The 23,830-nt window shown below is 40.2% G+C and overlaps 2 protein-coding genes across 2 annotated transcripts; both read left to right on the plus strand.

Moving 5' to 3' along the window:
• The first annotated feature begins 13 nt into the window (after positions 1-13).
• On the plus strand, positions 14-15,958 carry si:rp71-68n21.9 (kelch-like protein 9). Its single transcript, XM_054615407.1, has 11 exons — positions 14-214; positions 2,872-2,928; positions 4,063-4,199; positions 5,015-5,205; positions 5,736-5,868; positions 6,936-7,132; positions 7,278-7,353; positions 8,611-9,168; positions 10,023-10,202; positions 11,099-11,212; positions 14,679-15,958. Exons 2-11 carry the CDS (start codon positions 2,924-2,926, stop codon positions 15,173-15,175), a joined length of 2,088 nt encoding a protein of 695 aa, XP_054471382.1. The 5' UTR covers positions 14-214; positions 2,872-2,923; the 3' UTR covers positions 15,176-15,958.
• Positions 15,959-18,528: 2,570 nt separating this feature from the next.
• hsd3b1 (hydroxy-delta-5-steroid dehydrogenase, 3 beta- and steroid delta-isomerase 1) lies at positions 18,529-22,159 on the plus strand. Its single transcript, XM_054615259.1, has 4 exons — positions 18,529-18,546; positions 18,815-18,972; positions 20,004-20,168; positions 21,002-22,159. Exons 1-4 carry the CDS (start codon positions 18,533-18,535, stop codon positions 21,808-21,810), a joined length of 1,146 nt encoding a protein of 381 aa, XP_054471234.1. The 5' UTR covers positions 18,529-18,532; the 3' UTR covers positions 21,811-22,159.
• The last annotated feature ends 1,671 nt before the right edge of the window (positions 22,160-23,830 follow it).

Here is a 23,830-nt window from a genome sequence, read left to right on the forward strand (position 1 = left end):
AGCGCTGACAGTGAGAACGAGAAGTAGCACAGGAAGTGACTGAGGTCTCGGTTTGTTTAAAGGCAGAGAAACGTTGATGCTTAACCAGAACGCATCTCTTTTCAAACCAGCTGGCGCTGCACGGCAGAAAGTTCCTCTCAGTAGTTCTGGCCGGTTAGACGATCAGGCTGGAGGGAGGCCTTGGGTCCAGTCTTCTGAGGAGGATTTCTTCCAGGTAAGGGCCCCTAGAGGTGTTTGTTAGAGCCGGCTCCATGTGAGGTGATTCATACGGATCAGCTGAACAGGAGGGTTTGTTTAAGCTGCAGGGATGCATTCAATTACACTCACTTTAAGTGTGTTTTTAAGGTATTTTTGACTCTAAACTACTGTGTTGCTTTGAGACAGAGCTTGAGTGAGGTCACTTTGTTTAGTGTGAGAGGTGGTTAAAGGTGAGCTGGTGGCCGATGCTGAAGCAAAGTTACAGAAAAGCGATGCCTTTATGAATTCTTTTAATTTAAAGGTGCGATGTGTAAGATGTGGCCTCATGTTATCAACAAATAGGGGGCAGCATTTCCCCCAACTACTGGATCAGTTATTAAATAAAATATAAAGCCTAAGAATACTTAAAACTTGTAAGAAACTGCTGAAACTCTGAGAGCTGCTAGAAATGATATCTTATCTGTTATCTCATAATCTTCCCGTTTCTTTATTGGATTGAATCCAAAGTGGCAGAAATAAAAAAACAAACTTGTATTGCAAAGTGGTCTCGGGCCGTCAGGGAGGACTGAACAAAAATAAGAGTTGTTTCTCTGCTTTTACCACTTTGTAATCACTCCAACAAAAAAAAATACATTGTACCTTTAATGTGATTGTCAAGTAGCTCTGCAGTCCTGTTGAACCGACCGTATATAAGAAGTGGACGTAGTCATCATCACGTCACCTATTGGTCTGTGGACTGATGTTATGAAGCCTCGAGTTCGGCAATTTAGCCGTCACCATCTTGGCTTTTTTCAACTGATGAACAGAAGTTATTTATTTGGAATGGAGAGGAGTGACGTAAAGACTCCGTATACATCTCTACTAGAGACCTGTCAATCAGTGTGTAGCCCCGCCCTAAAGCATCCCCTGCTTTATGGTCTGTTTGACTCTAAATGGAGCATCATTTACTAAATGAACATCATGCTGTATTGAAGAAGACTTGAAACTAGAGATTGAGACCATAAACTCATGTTTACAATGTTTACTGAGGGAATAAATCAAGAGAGAAGTAGAGTCATTTTCTCATAGACTTCTATACAACCAGAGGAGTCGCCCCCTGGTGGACAGGAGAGAGAATGCAGCTTTAAGACACTTGCGCATTGGCTTCTCTCTGCAGAACTGGAGTTTGTCAACAGTGTTGGACTGAATGCTACAGTGACTCACTATCGCCTTTCGAGGTTAAAACAGGACGGGCCGCGGCTAGCTGCTCATTTCAGTAGATATCTCTGCAACAGAGACAAAAGGTTGTAACCTCTTCACAAACTGTTGATAACGTTACCTAATGTTTTTAATGTTTTAAACTGAAAATTTGGACAGCTCTCAAACATTGCACCTTTTACAAAGTCATCCAATGCTTTGAAATACTTGTATGTTCTGACACAACGCAACAACGCAACATTTGGTAGAAAGTATTGCAACAAAACTGGGAAGTCAAACAAATGATAGAAGTTAGAGCACAGTTAGTTTCAGTAAGAATTAAAAAGGAACATGTGTGTAATTCAAACATTTGCCAGTGTGTTAATAAAGATAAAGATAAAGATAAAGAGGTTTTTATTGTCATAGTAGTGATACAACGAAATTCCGTTTGGTAGCCCTCAGCCAGTCAGCAGCAGCGAACAACAAACACAATAACAACAATATACAGATAAAAATACACAAAAGGAATGAAAACTTTACTATGTACAGCAGGTGAGTATTTAAAATGTTTAATTTGTGCAAACAGAGTGTTATGTGTGTAATGTGTTACATGCAACAAGTTTCACCATTTTCTTTTTAAATTTGAACTGGTCAAACAAATACGTCTAGAGCACAAGAACATGACAAATATGATTTAAAGATAATCAATAAAGCACTACAGTTAAACAGCAACAGAAGAAACTACAACAGGAATAACAAACTACTATAATGATACCTTAATGTGACACCACATACTAAGAATGTGGTACATGATATAAATTAGAAGTTAATTATGGAGCATAAAAAATCATTTTGTGAACTTCTACATAAAAAAAACCACGTCTGTGTATTATAGACGGATGAAGTTGTGATACCAGATTACAAACATGGTTTTATTCACATTAAATGTGCGTCAAGTAGGTTTTAATCGCTCGTATAAAATAAACATGAACTACCAGATAGAACACATCAAACTGCTGCAGCTGAACTTGACTACAAAATATCAACTGTATAAAAAAAATGACCACAAAGCCTCTGACACGGCTGATTTTATCTGAACGCACAAGAATACTTGTTAAAGAATGTGTTACCGTCCAGAAAACATGATAAATAAAACCTCACTGGATTGTTCACAAACTTTGTCAAACATTAAATGACATTAAAGCTAAGAAGTTTGGAGGCAATGTGAAACAAAAATAATCGATCACCCTTTGATAGAGGACATCACAACAGGATGAATGATGAACAAACTTTAAGACAAAAACAGTTTGAGACAAAAGACACAAACATATCGTCCAAAATGTGCCATTTTTCAGAAGAAGTGTTTATTTTGCATTAGTGTGGATGAACTTTTCCTGCAGATGTCAAAACCTTGAACTCTTTGTTACCAAATAATCCTTCGTAGCTCATAAAATGGAAATTTCTGTCCATTGAAGCTTTTATTTTGTCTCTTTGTAGGAAGTCTCACCAGCGAAACAGCCAGCGTCTTCCACCACCAGAGGCAAATGAAATGGGGTAAGCTGTTTTTTTAGGGAGGGGCCTCAGTGTTTCAGCATTTCTCCTTTTAATGTAGAACATTTCATGATTAGATATATCTCTCACAGGAAATGAGTCTTGATGTCTGATGAAGATCGCAGAAGATAAAAGTGTTATATTTCCCTATTTTCTTCTTTAGTTTCTGCCTACAATCATTTCCCAGCATCCATTTTGATCAATACTACAATATATTTAACGCTCACATGCTGTGTTTACCCTAACCCTAACCCTTAAGGAACTTATTTAATTTAGCTCTTTAAATGAATAAATATTTAAGCAGCTGGATTCCTGCATACTTCTATATGATAATAAATATTAAACAATATACAGAAAAAAGCCATTAATAACTGCTTGAACTTTAAATTGTGTGTGTATGAAAAACATAAAGAAAAACATGATTTAGTTGTTTTCCTGTTCTGTTCTGTCTATAACTGTGGAAATAAGAGAATAATATTTACCTTTTTTCCAATGAATTTTTAAAAATGTAACATTAAAACACTTTCTTTCCTTTATTTAATAGAATGTACATTTTATAGTTGTATTTTTTCTCTCTCTGAGTATATTTTGGACTCACTGTAAGTGAGTAACAGTCTAAAGAGGAGAAGTGGTCCTCTGGTTCCTCCTATTCAGATCACAGGACGCTCAAAAACAAAACCGATAAAGGACTTTTTATGTAAAAGCTGCAGGGCTTCTTCTAGGAAATTTCCATAATGAAACGCTTCACATTAGAGATGGTTAAACTTGTGAGAACATAGTTTCTGCCAAGTTAACTGAAGGAAGTGGTGTTTGTTTAAAACCTAAGAGGAAGTGCTGCAAAATGAAACTCAGAGAATGATGCAAAACTGACATAAGCGTTAACGAAACTCTCAAAATACATTTGTCACATGTTTAATAAGCTCAGTTTTGCTCTAATTTGCATTCAATATATCATGCATTATAGGTTTACAATAAAAATAAACATGGGGATGTTATGGATGCAAGCTCATTATCATAATCCTTGAAAGCCTGATTCCTCTCAACATCACTTAACTCACAAAATAAGGAAAGTGTAGTGTTGGTGGTGCAAAACAAGGCTTTAAAGAACCAGTAAAGAACTTCCTCGTTCCTCTGCAGGGGAAGTGGAGATGACAGCGGGCCGGGGAGGCTGAGCCGCAGGTTTTCTCGTCTGAGCAGGCAGTCCAGGGATCCTCCAAGACCTGCAGCTCAGCCAGAGAGACTTCCTGCTCCACCCGACCGACCTGTTCAACAAGGTGTGTGTGTGTGTGTGTGTGTGTGTGTGTGTGTGTGTGTGTGTGTGTGTGTGTGTGTGTGTGTGTGTGTGTGTGTGTGTGTGTGTGTGCTCACTGGCTCTTTGATTTATATAATTTATTATTGATCCGACACGAGGAAGAGAGGAAGTTCACACATGTATGAGGTTTGTTTTTGTGTCAGTGGGGGAAGTACATATATTGTACTGTACTGCATTTTTAAGGTACATTTGAGAGGGATTTATAGTACTTTTTTACTCATTATGACATTGTACACTTACCTGTATGATGTACACTCTTCCCATAAATATTTAATATTTATTATTTATTCTTCTGTGTATTACTCCGAACATTTATCTGCATCAAAGCAGTAATTATATGATTATAAAAAACATAATTGGGGACACACATCCCCTCAAATATTCATATATATATATATATATATATATATATATATATATATATATATATATATATATAGATGCTAAACATAAGATGCAAATGAATACAAAGCACACTACAGTAAGAACAGAAGACAATAGTAAACATAATGTAAAGTATATGGAGTATTTCCTCCACCACGACTTCACAACATTAAAGTATCACCTATTAATACATCAATGAATTCATATGTCAAAACACTGATATTGGCCATTCTGCATGATGAGTACTTTTACTTTTGATACTTTGAGTGCATGTTGCTGCTAATACTTCTATACTGAATACCCATAAGAACCCACCATCAGTAGTTCCATGCACCTGCAGCAACAATTCATTTTCTCATCTCTGAATATCTGTTCTCCATTTGGGTTTGATAGATGTCAGACCCCCTCCACTAGCTTCAGCTCCGGCTCCGGCTCCGGTTCCAGTTCCAGTTCCGGCTCCGGCTTCTCCCCCCCCAAAAGAAATGCCCCCTAAACGCCCGGATAAATCCACGAAGCCCAAACTTCCCTCTCGGCCGCTGTCCAAGGTGTTCAGCAGCTCCGAGCACGGAGCAGCTGTGTTGCAGGTATTTATTACCTTTTAGTGGGTTTTTATGTTACTTATTAACAACAACAACTTATTTTGGGGAGAAATATGGAAAAAGGCTACTTTTTATGAACGTTATTTATTGGTGTGAGGAAGGAGGAAACCTTTGGGTCTGAAAAATGAAGACACTGCTGAAGTTACTTAAAGCTGCATTCTCTCTCCTGTCCATCAGGGGGCGACTCCTCTGGTTGTATAGAAGTCTATGAGAAAATGACTCTACTTCTCTCTTGATTTATTCCCTCAGTAAACATTGTAAACATGAGTTTATGGTCTCAATCTCTAGTTTCAAGTCTTCTTCAATACAGCATGATGTTCATTTAGTACATTTAGAGTCAAATAAACTCAAATCCAGTTTTCAGAACCAGAGGTTGGCACCTGCATATTACCCACAAAATTAACACAATAAAAGGGCAAAGAAGAATCTCATAGAAGCCATCAATAAAAAATGACATTATTATGATAATGATTTATTAATGATTAAAGTATTTAAAGTATTGTTTTTTCCTGCAGGGCTTTGATGCTTTCCGGGCAGATGACACTCTCTGTGATGTCGTCTTGGTCCCGGGGGACAGCGGAGACACTTTCCCCGTCCACAGAGTCATCATGGCCTCATGTAGCGACTATTTCAAGGCCATGTTCACAGGTGAGGGGTCAAGCTTAAGGTCGAAAGCGAACAACATGGCAAACTTGAGTTGAAGACATGGTGAAACACACATCGCTACGTAACAGCAACACTACATTCATTCAACTAAATGGAACAGGGCCGCAAATCATTTCATCAAACACCCCTACATATGTGCATCCATTTATATTTTGGTGAACATTAAAATTAGACATTAATTGGAAACACACTTCGGAAAAACACAACCATAGTGTCAACAAGACTACGAGCTAGTCTTCCTTTTAGCTAAATGCTAATGTCAGCGTGCAAACATGCCCCCAATGAGGATGCTAACATACTGATGTCTGTCAGTTATAATGTTTACAATTTTCACCATCTTAGTTTAGTGTTTTAACATGATAACGTTCGCTAATTAGCATTAATTTGCATTAAGTCGGTAAAATTGCTGAACAATAAGACTGTGAAAATACGTAATTACATTTCACACTTGCTCCTTCTTCCCTTACTGGCTGATCAAAAGAGTTCCATAAATCACATCAAGTAAGATAACGTTACATTTGAGCTCACTAGCAGGCCATGCTAACGGCCGTGTTGGCGTTGGTGACGTATATTGAGCGAAACAAGAGATGAAGTTCACTGATTGGTTTCACGCAAAACAAAAACATCCTACGACAAATCTATGACAAACTGAGACGTTCTTGAAGGGCAAATGTATATTTTAAACTGACAAACATCATCTTATGTGTAGTTCATGGCACAATTAAGAGAGATCAAAAGAAATGATTGTTTTTCACCGTTGAGTACAGTTCATATTTTTAACACCAGATGTTTTTTGTAGGGTGCCACTCAGACTTTCACTTCTCGATAAACATTATCAAAGAGTAAAAGAAAAGAGGAAGAACTTGACTTGCTCCTGCATGAAACTTCCTTTCCACATAATTAAATACTATTATTATCCTCACCCTGTTCAACGTCTGAGCTGCCAGGCGTTATGTTGTCAGCGTTGTCTTTGTTTCTTGCTGAATGTGCACTAAAAAAAGACGTATTCACCTCTTCGTCTCTTTGTACTTTGTTCTGCCCTTGTTCAGGAGGCATGAAGGAGCAGGAGATGAGAGAGATCAAGCTGCACGGGGTCACTAAGTCGGGTTTAAAGAACATAATAGACTTCATTTACACATCAAAAGTCTGCCTCGACATGGGTAATCTCCAGGACACGCTGGAGGCTGCAAACTTCCTGCAGGTCATGCCCGTCCTGAGCTTCTGCAATCGGCTTCTCAGCAGTGAGGTGAGAGAATTTACATTAATTCAATCCTCAGCTAGAGGTGAAGCTCAGTAAGCTGCACTTCTCCGTCCTTTGACGACCTCCCTGTCAGTGTCAGTTATACAATACTGAATAAAAAGTTCTATCTGGATGTCGTTGTTCGATGCAGATCACTATTGATAACTGTGTGGAGGTGGAGCGCATCGCCACAGACCTGCTCCTGGAGGACGTTCAGCTGAATATAGGTGAGTGTTCACCAGACTGATCTGAGAGCACAGTAGGAAAAGGACTATTAAATCTGCTCTAATACGTAGATGAGATGGAAAGATGGGATTAGCAACAGCAGAGGTCCGATCTGTCCCACTGGATGACTTTGCAAAGCTGCAGGAAAGTCAGAATTCCAAGTTTTCAGTAAAATGCACTGCTATTCCTATTTGTCCACTTAGGGTAGCGTTGGCCTAATAAGAGAAACAGGCCATATGCTGGATATGGAAAATGCCTTCATCAAAAAAGGACAAAAGTGATCACAGTGTTGGGTTTTCAAAGAAAAATGCACTAGTTCCCATTCCTTTACAGGTAAATGAGTGCTTAAAGAATATAATATTTGGCGCAAAAATCAGACTCATCATGACGGAAAATAACAAGAACTTGCGAGAACAACTGAGACTTGCTGTTCTCATTCAGTTTTCTAATGGGCTTTTATGAGTACATATCACACATAATCTATTTTAATGTTGTCTATGTAATCATGGAGGTCATGGAACCAGGAAGTATAAAAATAAAGGCAAAAACCCACACAGGCAGGAAGGAGATGAGGTAGATTGATCAAAGAAAAAATAGCCTTCGACTAAGAAGCCCGCTGTTTGTTCTCCATGTGCAGCAAGACGTCAAAGTTTATTTATTTGTCATGTAACTTCCGCACTTAAGTAAAGCGTCCATATTTCTTTCACCCATAACCAACCTAACTGAGTAGTTTTGTTGCCTAAACCTAACTTAGTATTTCACCATCTTTTCCGAAACCAAACTAAGTATTTAATCATCTTTTTCTAAACCTTACTTAGTATTTCACAATCTTTTTCTAAAGCTAGCTAAGAAATTTTGTTTCCTAACATTTACTCTACTTATTCACGATGTTTTCCTTATCTTAACTGAGTTGATTCCTGTGACGACTTTTTGAAAAGAATGTGTGCATTTGAAGAGCTGAAATTGACGTGAATAAAAATGAGGATTAACTTTTTTGTAAGATATCATACGAAACGTTGTACGAGGATACAATGACTGAAATCCGAGAGGATAATGAATTGTTGTATTGGAAATGTTGATGATGCTCAGATCAGATCCTCAGCAATCCCTAAAACCAGGCGCTTCATTATTCATACCCACTCTTCCATTATTAAAACATGCAGAAAGAATATATTACACATCCTTCTGGTTTAACAAACTACAATCATCTAGATGATCATGATTATCAATGTTGATCCTCGTTGTTGTGTCAAACCTAGGTGAGTTTGTGAGCCAGAACCTCTCAGAGTTGGTGGAGAGCAGCCGCTACCTCCAGCTCTCTGAAACCAGCATGGCCAATGCTCTGTCCAACAACTCCCTGAAGGGGTACTCCGAGATGGAGCTCTACCACATCGCCAGAGGATGGCTGGACCACGAACCCCCCAGTCGCCGCTCCTCCGTCTACGCCTTGATGCGCCATATTCGCTTCCCGCTGATGAGCCCCAGCGAGCTGATCCAGATCTCCCAGGAGAACGAGGAGGGAGGGGACTCCCTGATGCGCTCCGAGACCGCCTGTGTCAACCTCCTGCTGGAGGCCAGCAACTACCAGATGATGCCCTTCATGCAGCCGGCTCTGCAGACCGAGCGGACGCAGATACGCTCGGACGACACCCACATCCTGGCTCTGGGCGGCGTGATGCGACAGCAGCTGGTGGTGAGCCGGGAGCTGAGGCTGTACGACCAAAAGACGGGCCTTTGGAGAGCTCTGAAGCCCATGGAGGTGCCGCGTTACCAGCATGGCGTGGCTCTACTCGGAGGCTTCCTCTTCATTGTTGGAGGTCAGAGCACACACGCTTCACACTCTCAGGGCGATATCCACATCAAGAAGGTCATAGTGCAGATGTTCATTTATCATGGGTATTTAACTTTGGGAAAAACACAAACACACTAAATAGAAGCTAAATGGTTAATCAAGGTCAATGCAAACTGCAAGATAGGAGCCAAAAGGAAGTATGTTCTCCATGCATGGAAAACCCAAACATAACCCAAGATTAGCCCTAGTTTTCATGGTGAAAAGCATAGACTGTATTTAAGAGGTGGACATAAACCAGTTCAGCATTTTGTCTGTCGCCATATTGGTTTTTTGCAACCAGTGAATGGAGGTTTCCATATTTGGACTGAGGAGGAGTGACGTAGAGACGCCGTATACGTCTCTGGTGTCGACCTGTCAATCAGTGTGTAGCCCCGCCCTAAAGCATCCCCTGCTTTATGGTCTGTTTGACTCTAAATGGAGCATCATTTACTAAATGAACATCATGCTGTATTGAAGAAGACTTGAAACTAGAGATTGAGACCATAAACTCATGTTTACAATGTTTACTGAGGGAATAAATCAAGAGAGAAGTAGAGTCATTTTCTCATAGACTTCTATACAACCAGAGGAGTCGCCCCCTGATGGACGTTAGAGAGAATGCAGCTTTAACACATGACGAATTGACGTCACTTTTCAAAACTGGAAGTTCCCACCTGGTGAAAAGGAACTGTGAACTGAGACTTGCTAAATTTAATTTATGAGTAAGTTGGAAGAATAAGAAGAAGTGGTACATTATGCTTCATCAAAACTCAATGACAGAATTATATTAAAATAGAAGTAGCATAACTCATCCTCCACTAACTCAATTCTTGATCTCAGGCCAGAGCACTTACGACACCAAGGGTAAGACGGCCATAGACAGCGCCTACCGCTACGACCCTCGCTTCGACAAGTGGCTTCAGATTGCTTCGCTCAACGAGAAGAGGACCTTCTTCCACCTGAGCACGCTGAAGGGGAAGCTGTATGCAGTCGGAGGAAGGAATGCATCAGGAGAGATTGGTGAGCAGCTACTTAATTTTGTTCCACTACTGCTGTCAGTACTAGTTTCTATTTGGAGTAGCATTTCTGTTTCATATACTCTCTTGAAGCTCTGTTTTTGGTCTCCACCATCTCTTGATCGAAATATCTGTCTCTTTAGCTGCTAAATGCTCTGCTATGTTCACTAGCAAACTGTACCTGTCTGCTGTTTTCTACTATTACAATCCAGCTCATTGAAGGAAAAGGAAATACCATCCTTTATAAATCCCAGAGCATGGACATTTGCAGGATTACAGCAGCAGAGTAGATAGTGAAAACGAACAAACAAGAGAAATAAGGAGAAAAAAACATCAAAACAAGTATAATAAATAGTAATCACACAGTAAAGGTATAATAAATAAGTAAAACATAACAAAAACTAAAATGTGATATAATCGGACTGAATGTATCTATTGCACAGTGGATTTCACAGATTATTTGTATTGATTATGTTATATTATATAAAACCAGATATTTTCAGGTTAACAGGTTTAAGTTATTTATTTAAGAAAAAATGAGCTCTTTTGTTTAAAAATAAGTGAATTTGAATAAACAAAAGGGCCAAAAGAAAAGCTCCCAATCCAGTATTTAAAGCACCTTTAACAAACATATTTATTGGCTAAATATGCCGTCAAACTTCACTTGAAAAACAAGTTTGCATAGAGTTGTTTTACATTCATCATTCAGTTATAATTAGCTAATTTGAATAACTTCCTGTCTGTCCGAAATCTAATTATTTAAAAATTTTAAAAAGAAGTTTCTCAAACACATTAGAGATCACGAATGTTCCCACAGAAATCACTCAATTGTAGAAACAACGCGTTAACGCTTTAATTAAATTCTACTTTTCCCAAACCTGTCTTTGTCACTTTGAGTAGATACGGTGGAGAGCTACGACCTGAAGAAAAACGAGTGGACAAACGTGGCCAACATGGTGGAACCTCACTACGGACACGCTGGAACGGTTCATGGGAACCTCATGTATGTCTCTGGTAAGTAAACGCTGAGCACAGTCACATTTTACATTTGTGTGGATGCCTCTTTTTCTCTGTTTGGGAATTAACGTTTATTCACACATATTTAGTTTAGTAGTTAATAGTTTAGTTTAGTTTTCATGCTAAAGTTATTAAGTACCAATAAACTATGAGATCTAATCAATTTTGAAAAGTGAATAGCACACTAGCACAGTCTTAATGCTTCTTATTTAATAAAGACCCTAAAAAAAACACTAACTCCAACTAACATCTGGCTTTTGTCTTCAGTGGAAATGTTACAATATGCATTCATTCCTGAGACAGATGACTCTGCAGTAGACAAGGGTATTTTTCATTATTTAAACCCAAACTGAATTGGTTTTGTTGGCTAAACATTTGGTTTTGTGACAGAAAAAGAAGTCAGGGCATGCCCCCTGTAAAAAAAGAAAAGTTGGTGTTGCTCAACACAAAACCATTAAATTACTTTTTGTGATATTTCACAAACTGCTGTGGGACTGTGTTGCTTCAAACAGACTGGACAGAAAGAAAAAATAAAATAGATAATATTCACTCTTCAAAGCCACCAGCACCAGAAACTTTGACTCGCTAATTGTCGTAAAACACACTCATGAACACCGACTTTCTTAGTCTTTCCACTGTTCCAACATATCCAACTCTGGTTTGAGAGTTTGAAAGAGAGACTGAAAAAGTAACAGACATAAATGATCAGTAACCACCTTAACATTTTTACTGTTTTTTACTCTGGAAAACAAAACAAAACAAAAAGACTTCATCTACTGGCAATGGGAAGGGAGCCTATGTTGGGTGGTTTTCCTTCATATATGCACTCATTATGTTGTTAAAAAGGGTACAAGAGAGACCCAAAACAAAGTCTTCATACTTACAACAATACAACAAGTCAGCATGCTCGTGAACTACCCCTCTGACTGTTTTCAGTTCAGCTGCCTCTGTGGTTAAGGTTAACCTTTGGTTAAGTTTATCAAAAAATACGGGAAAGATCACAGTCATGGTTAGAGTTACAAAAAACTTGCCTTCATGGTAAAAAGAAACTAACGGGGACTTTTCATAGCGGGGACGCAACTTTCGCAGTCGGCTTCGTTTACCAGAGCGTCCAAACCTGACTTCCTGTTAAGTGCTTCAACGAATTACCTGGGAGGCCTGTCTTTAATGTTCCCCCATTGTTCCGAGTCCTGATGCACAATAGAGTGTTATATATAGTTTTTGCAGCATGCATTTGGATGAATACTTTCCTCAGGCCTCTAAAAAAACATTTAAAATCAATTCTGCATTTCCTGAATCGTGACAGACACTATCTCTTCACTCCCCAAATTGATAATAAACGCAGAATTAAGCAGATTAGGACCTGTTTAAACGTTTAAAAGCCTTAAAAGGAGCCCTAACCCTTCAGGCAAAATGGCAATAGTAACAAAACCATAACTCTGGACTTACTTAGCTCGCTAATACCAAACAGCTGGGTTAAATCTTCCTTTAAAATCTCTAGCAGTTAACTTTGGCAGGGATGTGAATGTATATTGTCGTGTATGTGCATCAGACAGACACAACACCTATAGAAACTTATGTAGGAGGTCCAAAACACCACAGGTTACCTTCAAAACGATGATAATACACTCTTGAGATGAGCTGCGCCTCGGCCTGAAAGTGGATGAAGGTGGGCGGCGGCAGCAACAGGAGGCCGTGACAAAAAGCTGCGGTCAAGTCGGACAGTTCCCACCAGCATTTAAAGAACATACAGGAAGTCACAGAAATAGTGTCATCCTGTTAGATCTGATCTGTAGGCTACTGACATGTAGAAATGTATCTGCATTATATTCTATCCTCTATTCTCCTGCCTTGTAGAGCACTTTGTAATATTTGTTATTTGTTATTTGTTTGTTTGGTTTCATATAAATAACCTTAATTATTATTATTATTATTATTATTATTATTATTATTATCGACCCCACAAGATGTGTTTTTTAGATTAAACCTTTACTGCACAACATGATAATGGGATTCAACAAAAAAGTCTTCCGTCACATCAGCACCACCATCAGTGTGGGAGACCAGAGTCTATCGTATCATATAGCATATTTTCTATCAGCAACAAAAGGTTCCTTTTTGTTAAAATGAATTATTGACAAACGCTCTCACATGGGGGGGCCGATCTGAAACCACTTCCTGTTTAGCAGAAAACTCACTGCTCTCAAACCTGATGTCTGTCAGGTTTCTTAGCAACCTCTGGACAGAAAAGGTTTGAGAGCAGAAACTGTTTCGCACGAATGACTGAGAAGCAGGAAATACAACAAGACCTGTGGTTGAAGTAAAAAAAACAAAAAACCCACGAGTCTCACAAGCTATTATCTGTCAGTGTTTATTAGAATAGACACATACTCGTTTCATTCCACCACGCAGGTTTAGAGTTTGAACTTTGGCTCAGTACTTAAACAAAAGATACAGATTAAGCACTAAGTAAAAGGTTTAAGGTAGTTCCACATCTGAGTGAATAAATGTTCTGCAACTGATACAAGAGTAAGATTCAGAATAGAAACCTGTGAGCATTTAGCTTCATATCAAAGTGTTATGTCTAGCATGTTAACACAAACACCTGCAGGCAGAAACAGCTCAACATGAGCATTCATATAAACTGTTCCTGGTCCAGTATTCATGTGTTTAAGATCTGGTTTGGTCTCCAAACTCCTGAAACATGACTCTTGTTGGTCACTGCCGACTTTTGATTTTAATATTGAATTAATTGGATATCTGAATAACCCCAACATTTTGCAGAATGTAGCTGAAAACTGCAGTAGCAGAGCTATAGAAAGTGAGGAGAAATAGTTATTTTAACAACATGGTGGGTAGCAGTTGTGACCACGAAACCCAAGAGATGAAGGGACATGTATAAAAAAGAGTGGCTCTTATTTCAGATTCCTTAATGTCTTGAAATAAAAGGATTACTAACAAATGAGGTGAAGAGAAAAAACACATTACGTCGCTATGTTACGTTGTTACGTTACAATGTTGCATTGTTCCTCAACCTTGATACAATAGGTTGTAACGTTCAGATGATGCTTTGTTACTCATCATGTTACGTTATAATGTTACATTACTTTGTTGTGTTACATTGTAATGTTACGATGTTCCATTGTTACTTAACGTTGTTACTTTACGATGTTATGTTAAGATATTACACTATGGTTTTAAGATAAATCAAGAAATGTTCCCAACTACTCCTAACTAAGTAGTTTTGTTGCCCTAAATCTAACCAATCGTTTCACAACATCAACCAAGTAGAGTTGAGTGTTTCTGCAAGCACAAAACAAGGCTGATATAAAAATGGATTTTTGGTTCAGAAACCTCGACATTGGCAACATGTTTTCTGGCGACCTGTTTGAATGAAACACCCGTAAGATCTTTTATTGAGGATTATTCTTAACGTACTGTTGGATTCTCTTTCGTCACACAGGTGGCATCACCCGTGACACCTTCCAGAAGGAGCTGTGGTGTTACAACCCCACCACCGACACGTGGACTCGCCGAGCCGACATGAAGGAGCTCCGCGGCCTTCACTGCATGTGCACCGTCGAGGACAGACTCTACGTCATGGGCGGCAATCACTTCCGGGGCAGCAGCGACTACGACGACGTCCTGGGCTGCGAGTACTACAGCCCGGAGACGGACCAGTGGACTGTGGTGGCGCCGATGTCCCGGGGCCAGAGCGACGTCGGCGTGACGGTGTTCAACGGGCAGATCTACGTGGTGGGGGGTTACTCCTGGAACAGCAGGTGCATGGTTGACATTGTGCAGCGGTACGACCCGGAGCAGGACGTCTGGGACAGGGTGTTCAACGTGCTGGAGCCTCTGGGGGGGATCCGAGCCTGCACGATGACCGTTCATCTGCCGGAGGGGTCGGTGGACGAGGCTCAGATGCAGGAGGGTCCACTGCCCACAGCGAAGAGCTGATACTGCACCAGAGACCGGGGGGTTCTGATTCACCTGCATGCTAGGCAGCACAGGAAACAGTGTGGGTTGCAAACAAGAGCATGTGCTAGTTATCAAACATTAGCATTCAGCAGTTTGCCACCTCTCTAACACACAATAGTATTTATTTTGTGCCATTTCCTGTCTTTGCATCTATTGTCGGCCATGAAGTTTCCGTCCTGCTCTGCTGCTTGTGTCTTCTTCTTCTCTCAGTTTGAGTATTTTAAAAGAAACAAGGGTCAAATTGGCGATTGATTCTTTGGACATTATCGTTGTTTTTTAAGCTAAAGCTAAAGCCATGTAAAAAGATCAAATTGTGTTTTCTGAAGGTTAAGTTTGTAAAAGGTAATGAAGGTGGAATTGTCTGGACATTGATCCATTGGACATTGTATATAACTGCTTCACAAGCTGAAGCACTTAGAAGCGATCAGATTGACATCTGAAGTACATGAAAGCGTTTTTGGTTTCAACACAGCTTCTGACTTAAGCAAGAAAAAAACATTGACAAAAAAATAAAGCTGGCTTTATTTAATCTTTTCATCACTCTGTAATAAGACCAGAAACAACATTAACAAGCACTGTCTACTTAGAACAAGGAGTCTAGTCATAAGATGTTAGCAAATGCATTTGGAAATTCCTGCTGTTAATGAAGCATGTAAAGGCCACATTTTACAAAACAAAATGTTAAAAGAAGGAAAAATATATTATGTTTTGTATATTTAAATGAATGCAGTGTTTTAAAATGAAAATAAACTGTTGATTATCTTTAAGGCCAAAGTTCATCAGCCGTTAAGACAACAACAAAGTTCTCCAACAGCTACAGATGCACACACATATAAGCCAACACACAAACATGAACACACTCTTTGGTGCATCTGATGCAAGTGGATGACGATGAAACTACCCTTGAGACGTCGACCTTCAGATAAGACAACAGTCAGCTGCGATATCGACTTCTACGCCAAGGACGACAAATACTGAAGTGAGAGTGAAGTAGACAGCGACTCTACAGAGAAAAGATGCCCGAAGCAGTTCTTTACAATACACAGTAAGATGTGAGACATGGCCTTACTCCTGCACTCTTAATTCAAATTAAGCAAATAATCTACATAAAAATAACTTGAAAAGAAGCCTATGTCAAGAGACTGTATATAATGGGCTCCTGATTCAAAACTGAAGTGGAGTAACTGTTATTCAGTGGCTTTACAGATGATACTACTGTCACAGAGGGTAAAACCCTGTAGCACTCAGAGTTCCCACCACACAGCCACATGAACCAGTGTACCATTTACTGAGCAAGCCATGGCCGACTATAATTCATCACGGCACGAGGGAAAACATATTTGGCCATCTGGCCGACAGATGTCACCTTGAAATGTCGAATCTTGTTTTGTTTGGCTGCTCTGGCCTTGTACCTTCCTTGGGAGGAAAGTATTGAATTATTATACCGGAGTTCAGATCTGATCTACTCATCTTTCCCTTTTAAATGGGAGAACATGGTATCTGCAGTGTTACATTTAGTTTTGTTCAAACAGGACGCAGGCTTTAAGGAACAGTTCTCCCAAAAATCTAAAATATATATTTTTCCTCCCACCTGTTGTGTTATTAGTCTGTTTAGATTGTTTTGGTGCGAGTTGCAGAGTGTTGGAGATATCAGTCGTAGAGATGTCTGCCTTCAGTCCAATATAATGGGACTATATAGCACTTGGCTTGAGGTCCTTCAAGTGCCAAAAAAGATATATGAAAAACTGCTCACAACTAGGTTTGTGGATTATCTAAAGCAACCAAGAGACATTGCTGTTGAGCTCCACCCCCTCTGGTCATGTCTGGTTTCAAAAGACCAAGATAGCAACGGCCAAAAACCAAGATGGCAAAGGCCAAAAACCAAGATGGCAACGGCCAAAAACCAAGATGGCAAAGGCCAAAAACCAAGATGGCAACGGCCAAAAACCAAGATGGCAAAGGCCAAAAACCAAGATGGTGACGTCCAAAAACCAAGATGGCAACAACCAAGATGGTGGCGGCCAAACACAAAGATGGCAACGGCCAAAAACAAAGATGGTGACTGCCAGAAACCAAGATGGCATATGCCAAAGAGGCTTCAAAACTGCAGCCCACAAACCAATAAGTGACGTCACGGTGACTTTATATCTTATATACAGTCTATGGGTTTAACTTAAACTATGAACAAAAGTACTCGGTTAAGGTTCATGAAAAGATGGTGGTTTGGGTTTAAAAAACAACAGTAGTGGCGTTATTCATGTATGGAAGTTACGAGACGAACAAATCAACATTTACTCGACACAAACAGAGGTCTCCTGGGTAAAGTCTGGGGTTTTTAGACCTCCTCCTTATGGGGACTTTGACTAATGACCTGGCTCACAATTTTGTGGATTACATACAAATTAGTTATATGTGGGTTAAAAACAAGCATCACTTTTCATAGGAATATATACGAACAGTGTATGAGAGTTCAAGATTTTATATAACATAAAATGTGATTTATATAAAATATATAAAACATGCTCTGCTATAGATTTAATTGAACTTTTTATACTACATGTACATTTTTTTCTAAGAACTTACTAAGAAATGTAATGTAGGACTTTTACACATATTTTTAGATGTTACTTTTTCTTAGAATATTCTAACACTGTTTCTACCAGTTATTTCATCATTGGGAATCATTCAGTTAATAAAAGTAGAAGGCATCTTCAAAAATAACCAATCCATCCTCGTGTTTTTTCCTCTTAAGTCACATGAAGAGTTATAGATAAAAGATTACAACAACAACTGGCGTATAAAACATTCCAGCCACTGGCGTATAAAACATTCCAGCCACAAACTTTTTTTGCCATTTGCATCATAGCCCTTCCCCTTTCATCACACTGTAACGGGTGGTGTGTGGACCCAAGTGCAGTACGACCAGGAGACAGGAGCTTTATTCAAAGTGGAACACACAGCAGACAGACAGGCAGGAGATAACTTCACAGGTTATATTCCACTCTAGAGAGCACTGATCCGTCAGCGGAGCAGGCAGACAAAAACCAAAAGGAGTGAAGGCAAATCTCGTGGTCTGGGACAGAAGGCTGAGTCGGTTAACCGGGGCAGAGGCAAGGTAGGAACACCGTGGTCTGGGACAGAAGGCTGAGACATTGACCGGGGCAGAGGCAAGGCAGGGAAGTCCAGACAGGCAGGGTCGGCAACGGGAAGTCAGTCCACGGGAAATTGCTGGAAAGTGTAGCATGAAAACAACAAACGATCTGGCAGTGAGTGTGTGACTGACTGGGGTTTAAATACTGCAGGGTGGAGGTGCAGCAGAGTGAGCAGGTGAGAGTGATGGTGCTGATGAGGTGGGTGTGGCAGACAGGTGCACTGCATGAGGCTGATGTGTGGTGAGAGAAATAGAGTGCAGGAAGAGTGAACAGGTGTGACTGTGACACACACGGCCTTGGAGCAAATCATTTTGTTTTTTTCTGGGAAGGTTTCTGGGTTTACAAATAGTGAAAGGGCTGAAGCTTGGAGGACAGAAGGAGTTCTCCCACAAACAGAAGAAGAAGAAGCATCTTCAAGAGGTCTATTGGAAGATAAGTTGTTGTTTTTTTTAAATCTCGTTCAAAGACCTGCGATGTCTCTGAGAGGTGAGGTGTGTGTGGTGACGGGAGCCGGTGGATTCCTGGGGAAGAGGCTGGTGAGGCTTCTGCTGGAGGAAGAACAAACCGCTGAGATACGACTGCTGGACAAACAAATACAGCCGCAGCTATTAGAGTCTCTGGAGGGTAAAAAAATCTGTCTTATTGATGAACTATTGATCTTTATTTTTCCTCTCTGCAGCACAGAACATTTAAAGATGAAACGTAAAAAATACAGAGAAAAGTTTTCTTTATATTGTGCTCATTACATCTATTTCACAGAAGTAATCAACAATAAATATGAATGTAGTATTCACCCTTAATATTATGAGGCTGTAGTGAAAACTAACACTGGTAACATGGGACCACTTTGTAATACCAGTAGTTTGATTTGTCTTTTTTTATTTAAACTTAATTTAATCAGGAAAGCGTTGCCAAGATTTACAACCAACTATTTCAAGAACCAAATTAGGCAGTAAGATTCATAATGTAAAAAATATAGATTATTTTGGTTTATCTTGCTCTCAAATATAAAAATTGTCTCTTAATATTCTTTATAGGATTTAACCCTTGTGCCTCACTTTAATAAAAAAATGCACTGATGTCCTTTTTAAAGGACCAAAATGTCAATGAGGTAATGAAAACTGAATTATATTATAATGTTATTATCCACTGTTTTGTTTTACTACTACACACAACATTTGTATTACTTTCTCTATACTAAATGCAAAATGTTGGAGGATATGTCAATGATTAGCAGCAATATTGATTTGTATGCATTGCATCAAACACTGCATTGCTCCATAATACAGCAGTGATGCCCCTAGTGGACACCAGGAGAAAAGCATGTATAAGCCCCCTAGGGCAGAAATAAGTAAATGTCACAGACTAGTGGAAAATTGTACAATTTGGAAGTCATGGCTCTAGATTGAAAGCCTGATATAATACAATGCATGATTTCATCTTGTTATAGACTTATTATTATTAATAATATTAAAAAGTATTTAGTGTCAAAATGTATGCCATATACATTAACACAGGCGAAATTAACGAAAAATTAAAAAACCGAAAGGTGATCAAAATTGGTTAAGGATAAAGGATACATGAAAATACTGTATGAAAATCTTATATTTTATCCAGTATAAATGATAGTTTCTTGATGACTTTCTGTTTCTCAGACTGTAGAGGCGACACAAAGCTGAGTATTTTCGAGGGCGACATCAGAGACAGTGAATTCCTGAGAAAAAGCTGTCGAGGAGCATCGATCGTCTTCCACATCGCCTCCATCATTGACGTTAAGGACGCAGTGGAGTACAGCGAGATATACGGGGTCAACGTCAAAGGTCAGGCCTTCGCTTTAATGCACTGAAGGCGTTCACATTTAAACTGACAGTAACATCTGGCTGTGTTTTTTATATTTCAGCTGAAGTGAACAAGCGTTAAGTAGAGATTAACTTTTGTTTTCACAAGGGACTTTCCAACAGTGGCCTTCTGTGTGAAAGTCCCAGCTTTATGTAACCCACACACCAACAATGCCACCTTCCCTTGGTGGACTTTCTCGCTTGTTACACTCGTTATAATTTCACATAACTCTCAGTAACATTAGCTAATAATAATATGTGTCATTTGCTCTGACCAAATGCAGAAAGGTCGGGAATCCGACGTGGTTTGCAGAAATGTACAATGCCAACTTTATTCTTAATTCATTTTTTTTAAGCAGTTTTAACTTGAACTGACTTTTCAATTCCCTTTTCAGAGCTTCAATTTCAACTTTCTTCAGAATTCACACTTAAACTGAAACTTAAAGTCATATCAACATTTTCACAACATTTTCACTCACACGCCAATTCAACTACTTTTCAGTGCCTCAACTTCAGGCACCTTCACACTTTTTTGTGCTTACAGATTGGGATTTATTGAGTTATTCTTAATGACTTACTTTATGTGATTATGTGATTATAGACTTTATGGGTTTACTGACATTGTATTCACAATATATAGAAACGGATCAAGCTGAATCATTTTGATAATATAAAATAATCTTTCTTTCTTTAAAGATTTTCAACTAATTAACCGGCTTACTTTGTTGTTGGTGTGAAAATAAGAAAGCTTTTCCCTCTTCTAGATAGCGATTAGGTTCTCATTAATCTCCTTTAAAACATATTTTGCTTTGCAGGAACGCAGCTGCTTCTGGAGGCTTGTATCCAGGAGAACGTGGCGTCCTTCATCTACACCAGCACCATCGAAGTGATGGGACCAAACTCCAGAGGCGATCCCTTAATCAACGGCAGTGAGGACACGGTGTACGAGTGCGCCCTGAAGTTCGCCTACAGCAAGACCAAGAAGGAGGCCGAGTGGAGAACCCTGCAGGCCCACGGAGAGGTTCTCCAGAACGGAGGCCGGCTGACCACGTGCGCCCTCCGACCGATGTACATCTACGGGGAGGGCTGCCGCTTCCTGTTGGGCCACATGGGCGAAGGCATACGAAACAACAACGTTCTGTTCCGCATGTCTCGACCGGAAGCCCTAGTGAATCCTGTGTACGTCGGCAACGTGGCCGTGGCTCACCTCCAAGCAGCACGCGGCCTCAAAGATCCACAAAGAAGAAGCGCCATCGGAGGGAAGTTTTACTTTGTTTGTGACGACACGCCGCCTGTGAGCTACTCGGACTTCAACCACATGGTGATGTCTCCTCTGGGCTTCAGCATTCAGGAGAAGCTCATGTACCCGCTGTGGCTCCTCTACGCCGTCTGCTTCCTCATGGAGATGTTGTGCATGATGGTCCGGCCTTTCAAACGCGTCGTCCCGCCACTGAACCGGCAGCTCGTCACCATGTTGAACACGCCGTTCAGCTTCTCCTATCAGAAGGCCAAGAGGGACCTGGGATACGAACCCAGATACACCTGGGCGGAGGCTCGCAAACGCACCACCGAGTGGCTGGCGTCAGAGCTGCCAATGGAGAGGGAGAGAATAAGAGGAAATTAATTCATTAAAAAGTTGTTTATGCATTATCGGTTTGTGTCTGTTTTTTGTTTTAAGGCATCCATAACAACATTATCCTGCAGCGAGAGTGAAAACAGTAGTTTAGTGGAGGTGAATGCATCAAAAACATGGCAATCATCTCCGTTAACGGCCCTTTTTAAGGCACCATTTACTATTTTTATGTTGTTTGAGCGTCTTTCTAATTATTCTAATAAGTTAAACACATTTTTGTGGAGTCACCAAAGTTACATGTTCCGACACATCTGTGGTTTAGTTGAGGATAAGCATATACTCTTTCAGTACTTTTTGAGGGGAGAGGAGGGTTGGACTGATAGCACGCTTTTTTGACTCATTTCAATGTCACCTGTTGTTCCTGTACTATATGGTGTGTGTGTGTGTGTGTGCTATTAAAGTTTATGATGAAAAAACATCTTGTGCATTGTACATTTTCATTTAAACTTCATTTATATATTCATTCACTCATTTACTTTAAAGGAAACTTGCATCAATTTTCTTTGAAGATGGAAGCAATTGCACTTTTGGAAGGGTAAACTTCCAGTGTTAGATATTATTGCCACCAGTTGGATCATGCGATGGGTTGTTATGTGGGTGAGTGAGTGTGCACATCTCTATGCACGTCTGTCCACAGCTAATCTCTCATTCTGCTGCAGCAAACTGAATAATGTTTTGGTTGGCCAGTGATGGCTGCATGTCAAGGACCTGCTCATGGTTGCAGTGACTCACCAACACCTTTTTTATCGCTTGTTTTATACGGCCATTGACTGTACTGACTGTTGTGACATCGCAGCTGAGTGCATCGCCAACCCCCGATATGTTACTCTGCATCCACAGTTTGGGGATAACAGGATGTGGTTTGTTTTGCTAACATCTAAAGGAACTATCAGTTCATGCACTGCTGAGTATCTCTCGGCTGCCTGTTCTGCAGCTCCCTTCTATTTATTTGGACATTGTGTTTGGCAAACAGCTAACGGACCCACCAGTGCACACACTGCTGAGTACATCTCTGCAACTCAGCCTCTGCTTTGTGGGCAGTTTGGTGAGTTTCTTTTTTGTTTTTGGCAAGATTGTATGACACGATGACGAGCACCAATGTATGCATTCAAATTGCATACATTGGTGCTTGTTTTGGAGTGGACGGGGGTTAGCCAGTTTTGGGTTATATTCATTCTATCAGCAGTGGTCGTTGAAGACATATCTGGCAGAGATCTGCATTCTACTTAGTTCACCTTGCTAAATAGTTATTGTTTTCATCTGAGCTCTTAATTACAATTAAGCTCTAAATCACTTTATGATGCAAAATGTACCCTTGACCCATTTTCCTTGGGAAGATGTGGTGCTGGTGTACCACACGGTGGCGCAGTGGCAGAGAATTGTCTCTATGGTGCTGGTGCAGATCAGTGGGGATGTTGGCCTTGATGTGTGATAGTACAAGTTTCTCAAAGCACTTCATCGCAATTGGTGTCAGGGCTATTGGGCGATAGTCATTGAGATCTCTGACTGTTGGTTTTTTGGGCACGGGGGTAATGGTAGTGGATTTGAGGCATGTGGGGAACACAGACTGTTGCAGTGAGAGGTTGAAGATGTTGGTTAACACCCCTGCTAGTTGGTCGGCACATGACTTCAGTGTGCGGCCTGATACTCTGTCTGGTCCTGCTGCTTTGCTGATGTCAATCTTCATCAGAGTGGATCTCACCTGGTGGCGCTGGAGGACGAGTACAGGCTCCTCCCTTGGTGGTGTTGTCTTAGTTCTCACTCTGCTGGTGTGGTTGTCAAAGCGAGCAAAGAACTGGTTCAGGACATCAGGAAGCGTGGTGTCATGGCTGCTCTGTGAGGTGCTGTTTTTGTCGTCTGTTAAGACTTTAATGCCTCTCCACATGCTGCGGGGGCTGTTGTTTTCAAAATGCCCCTCGATACGCTGAGCATTAATTACATAAGAGTGGAAGTGGAACAATCGATCAGGTAATGATTGATTTCCATCGCCCCCCCCCCTATGATACACACA

The sequence above is a fragment of the Anoplopoma fimbria genome, chromosome 16 (assembly GCF_027596085.1).
Source record: "Anoplopoma fimbria isolate UVic2021 breed Golden Eagle Sablefish chromosome 16, Afim_UVic_2022, whole genome shotgun sequence".
Taxonomy (NCBI): Eukaryota; Metazoa; Chordata; class Actinopteri; order Perciformes; family Anoplopomatidae; genus Anoplopoma; species Anoplopoma fimbria.

Excerpts from the sequence above, each read along its gene's own strand:
- si:rp71-68n21.9 (XM_054615407.1), top strand. Across the intron at positions 5,869-6,935 it reads TTTCAAGGCCATGTTCACAG|GAGGCATGAAGGAGCAGGAG; the intron begins GTGAGGGGTCAA and ends GCCCTTGTTCAG. Across the intron at positions 11,213-14,678 it reads GAACCTCATGTATGTCTCTG|GTGGCATCACCCGTGACACC; the intron begins GTAAGTAAACGC and ends TTCGTCACACAG.
- hsd3b1 (XM_054615259.1), top strand. Across the intron at positions 18,973-20,003 it reads GCTATTAGAGTCTCTGGAGG|ACTGTAGAGGCGACACAAAG; the intron begins GTAAAAAAATCT and ends TCTGTTTCTCAG. Across the intron at positions 20,169-21,001 it reads ATACGGGGTCAACGTCAAAG|GAACGCAGCTGCTTCTGGAG; the intron begins GTCAGGCCTTCG and ends TTTGCTTTGCAG.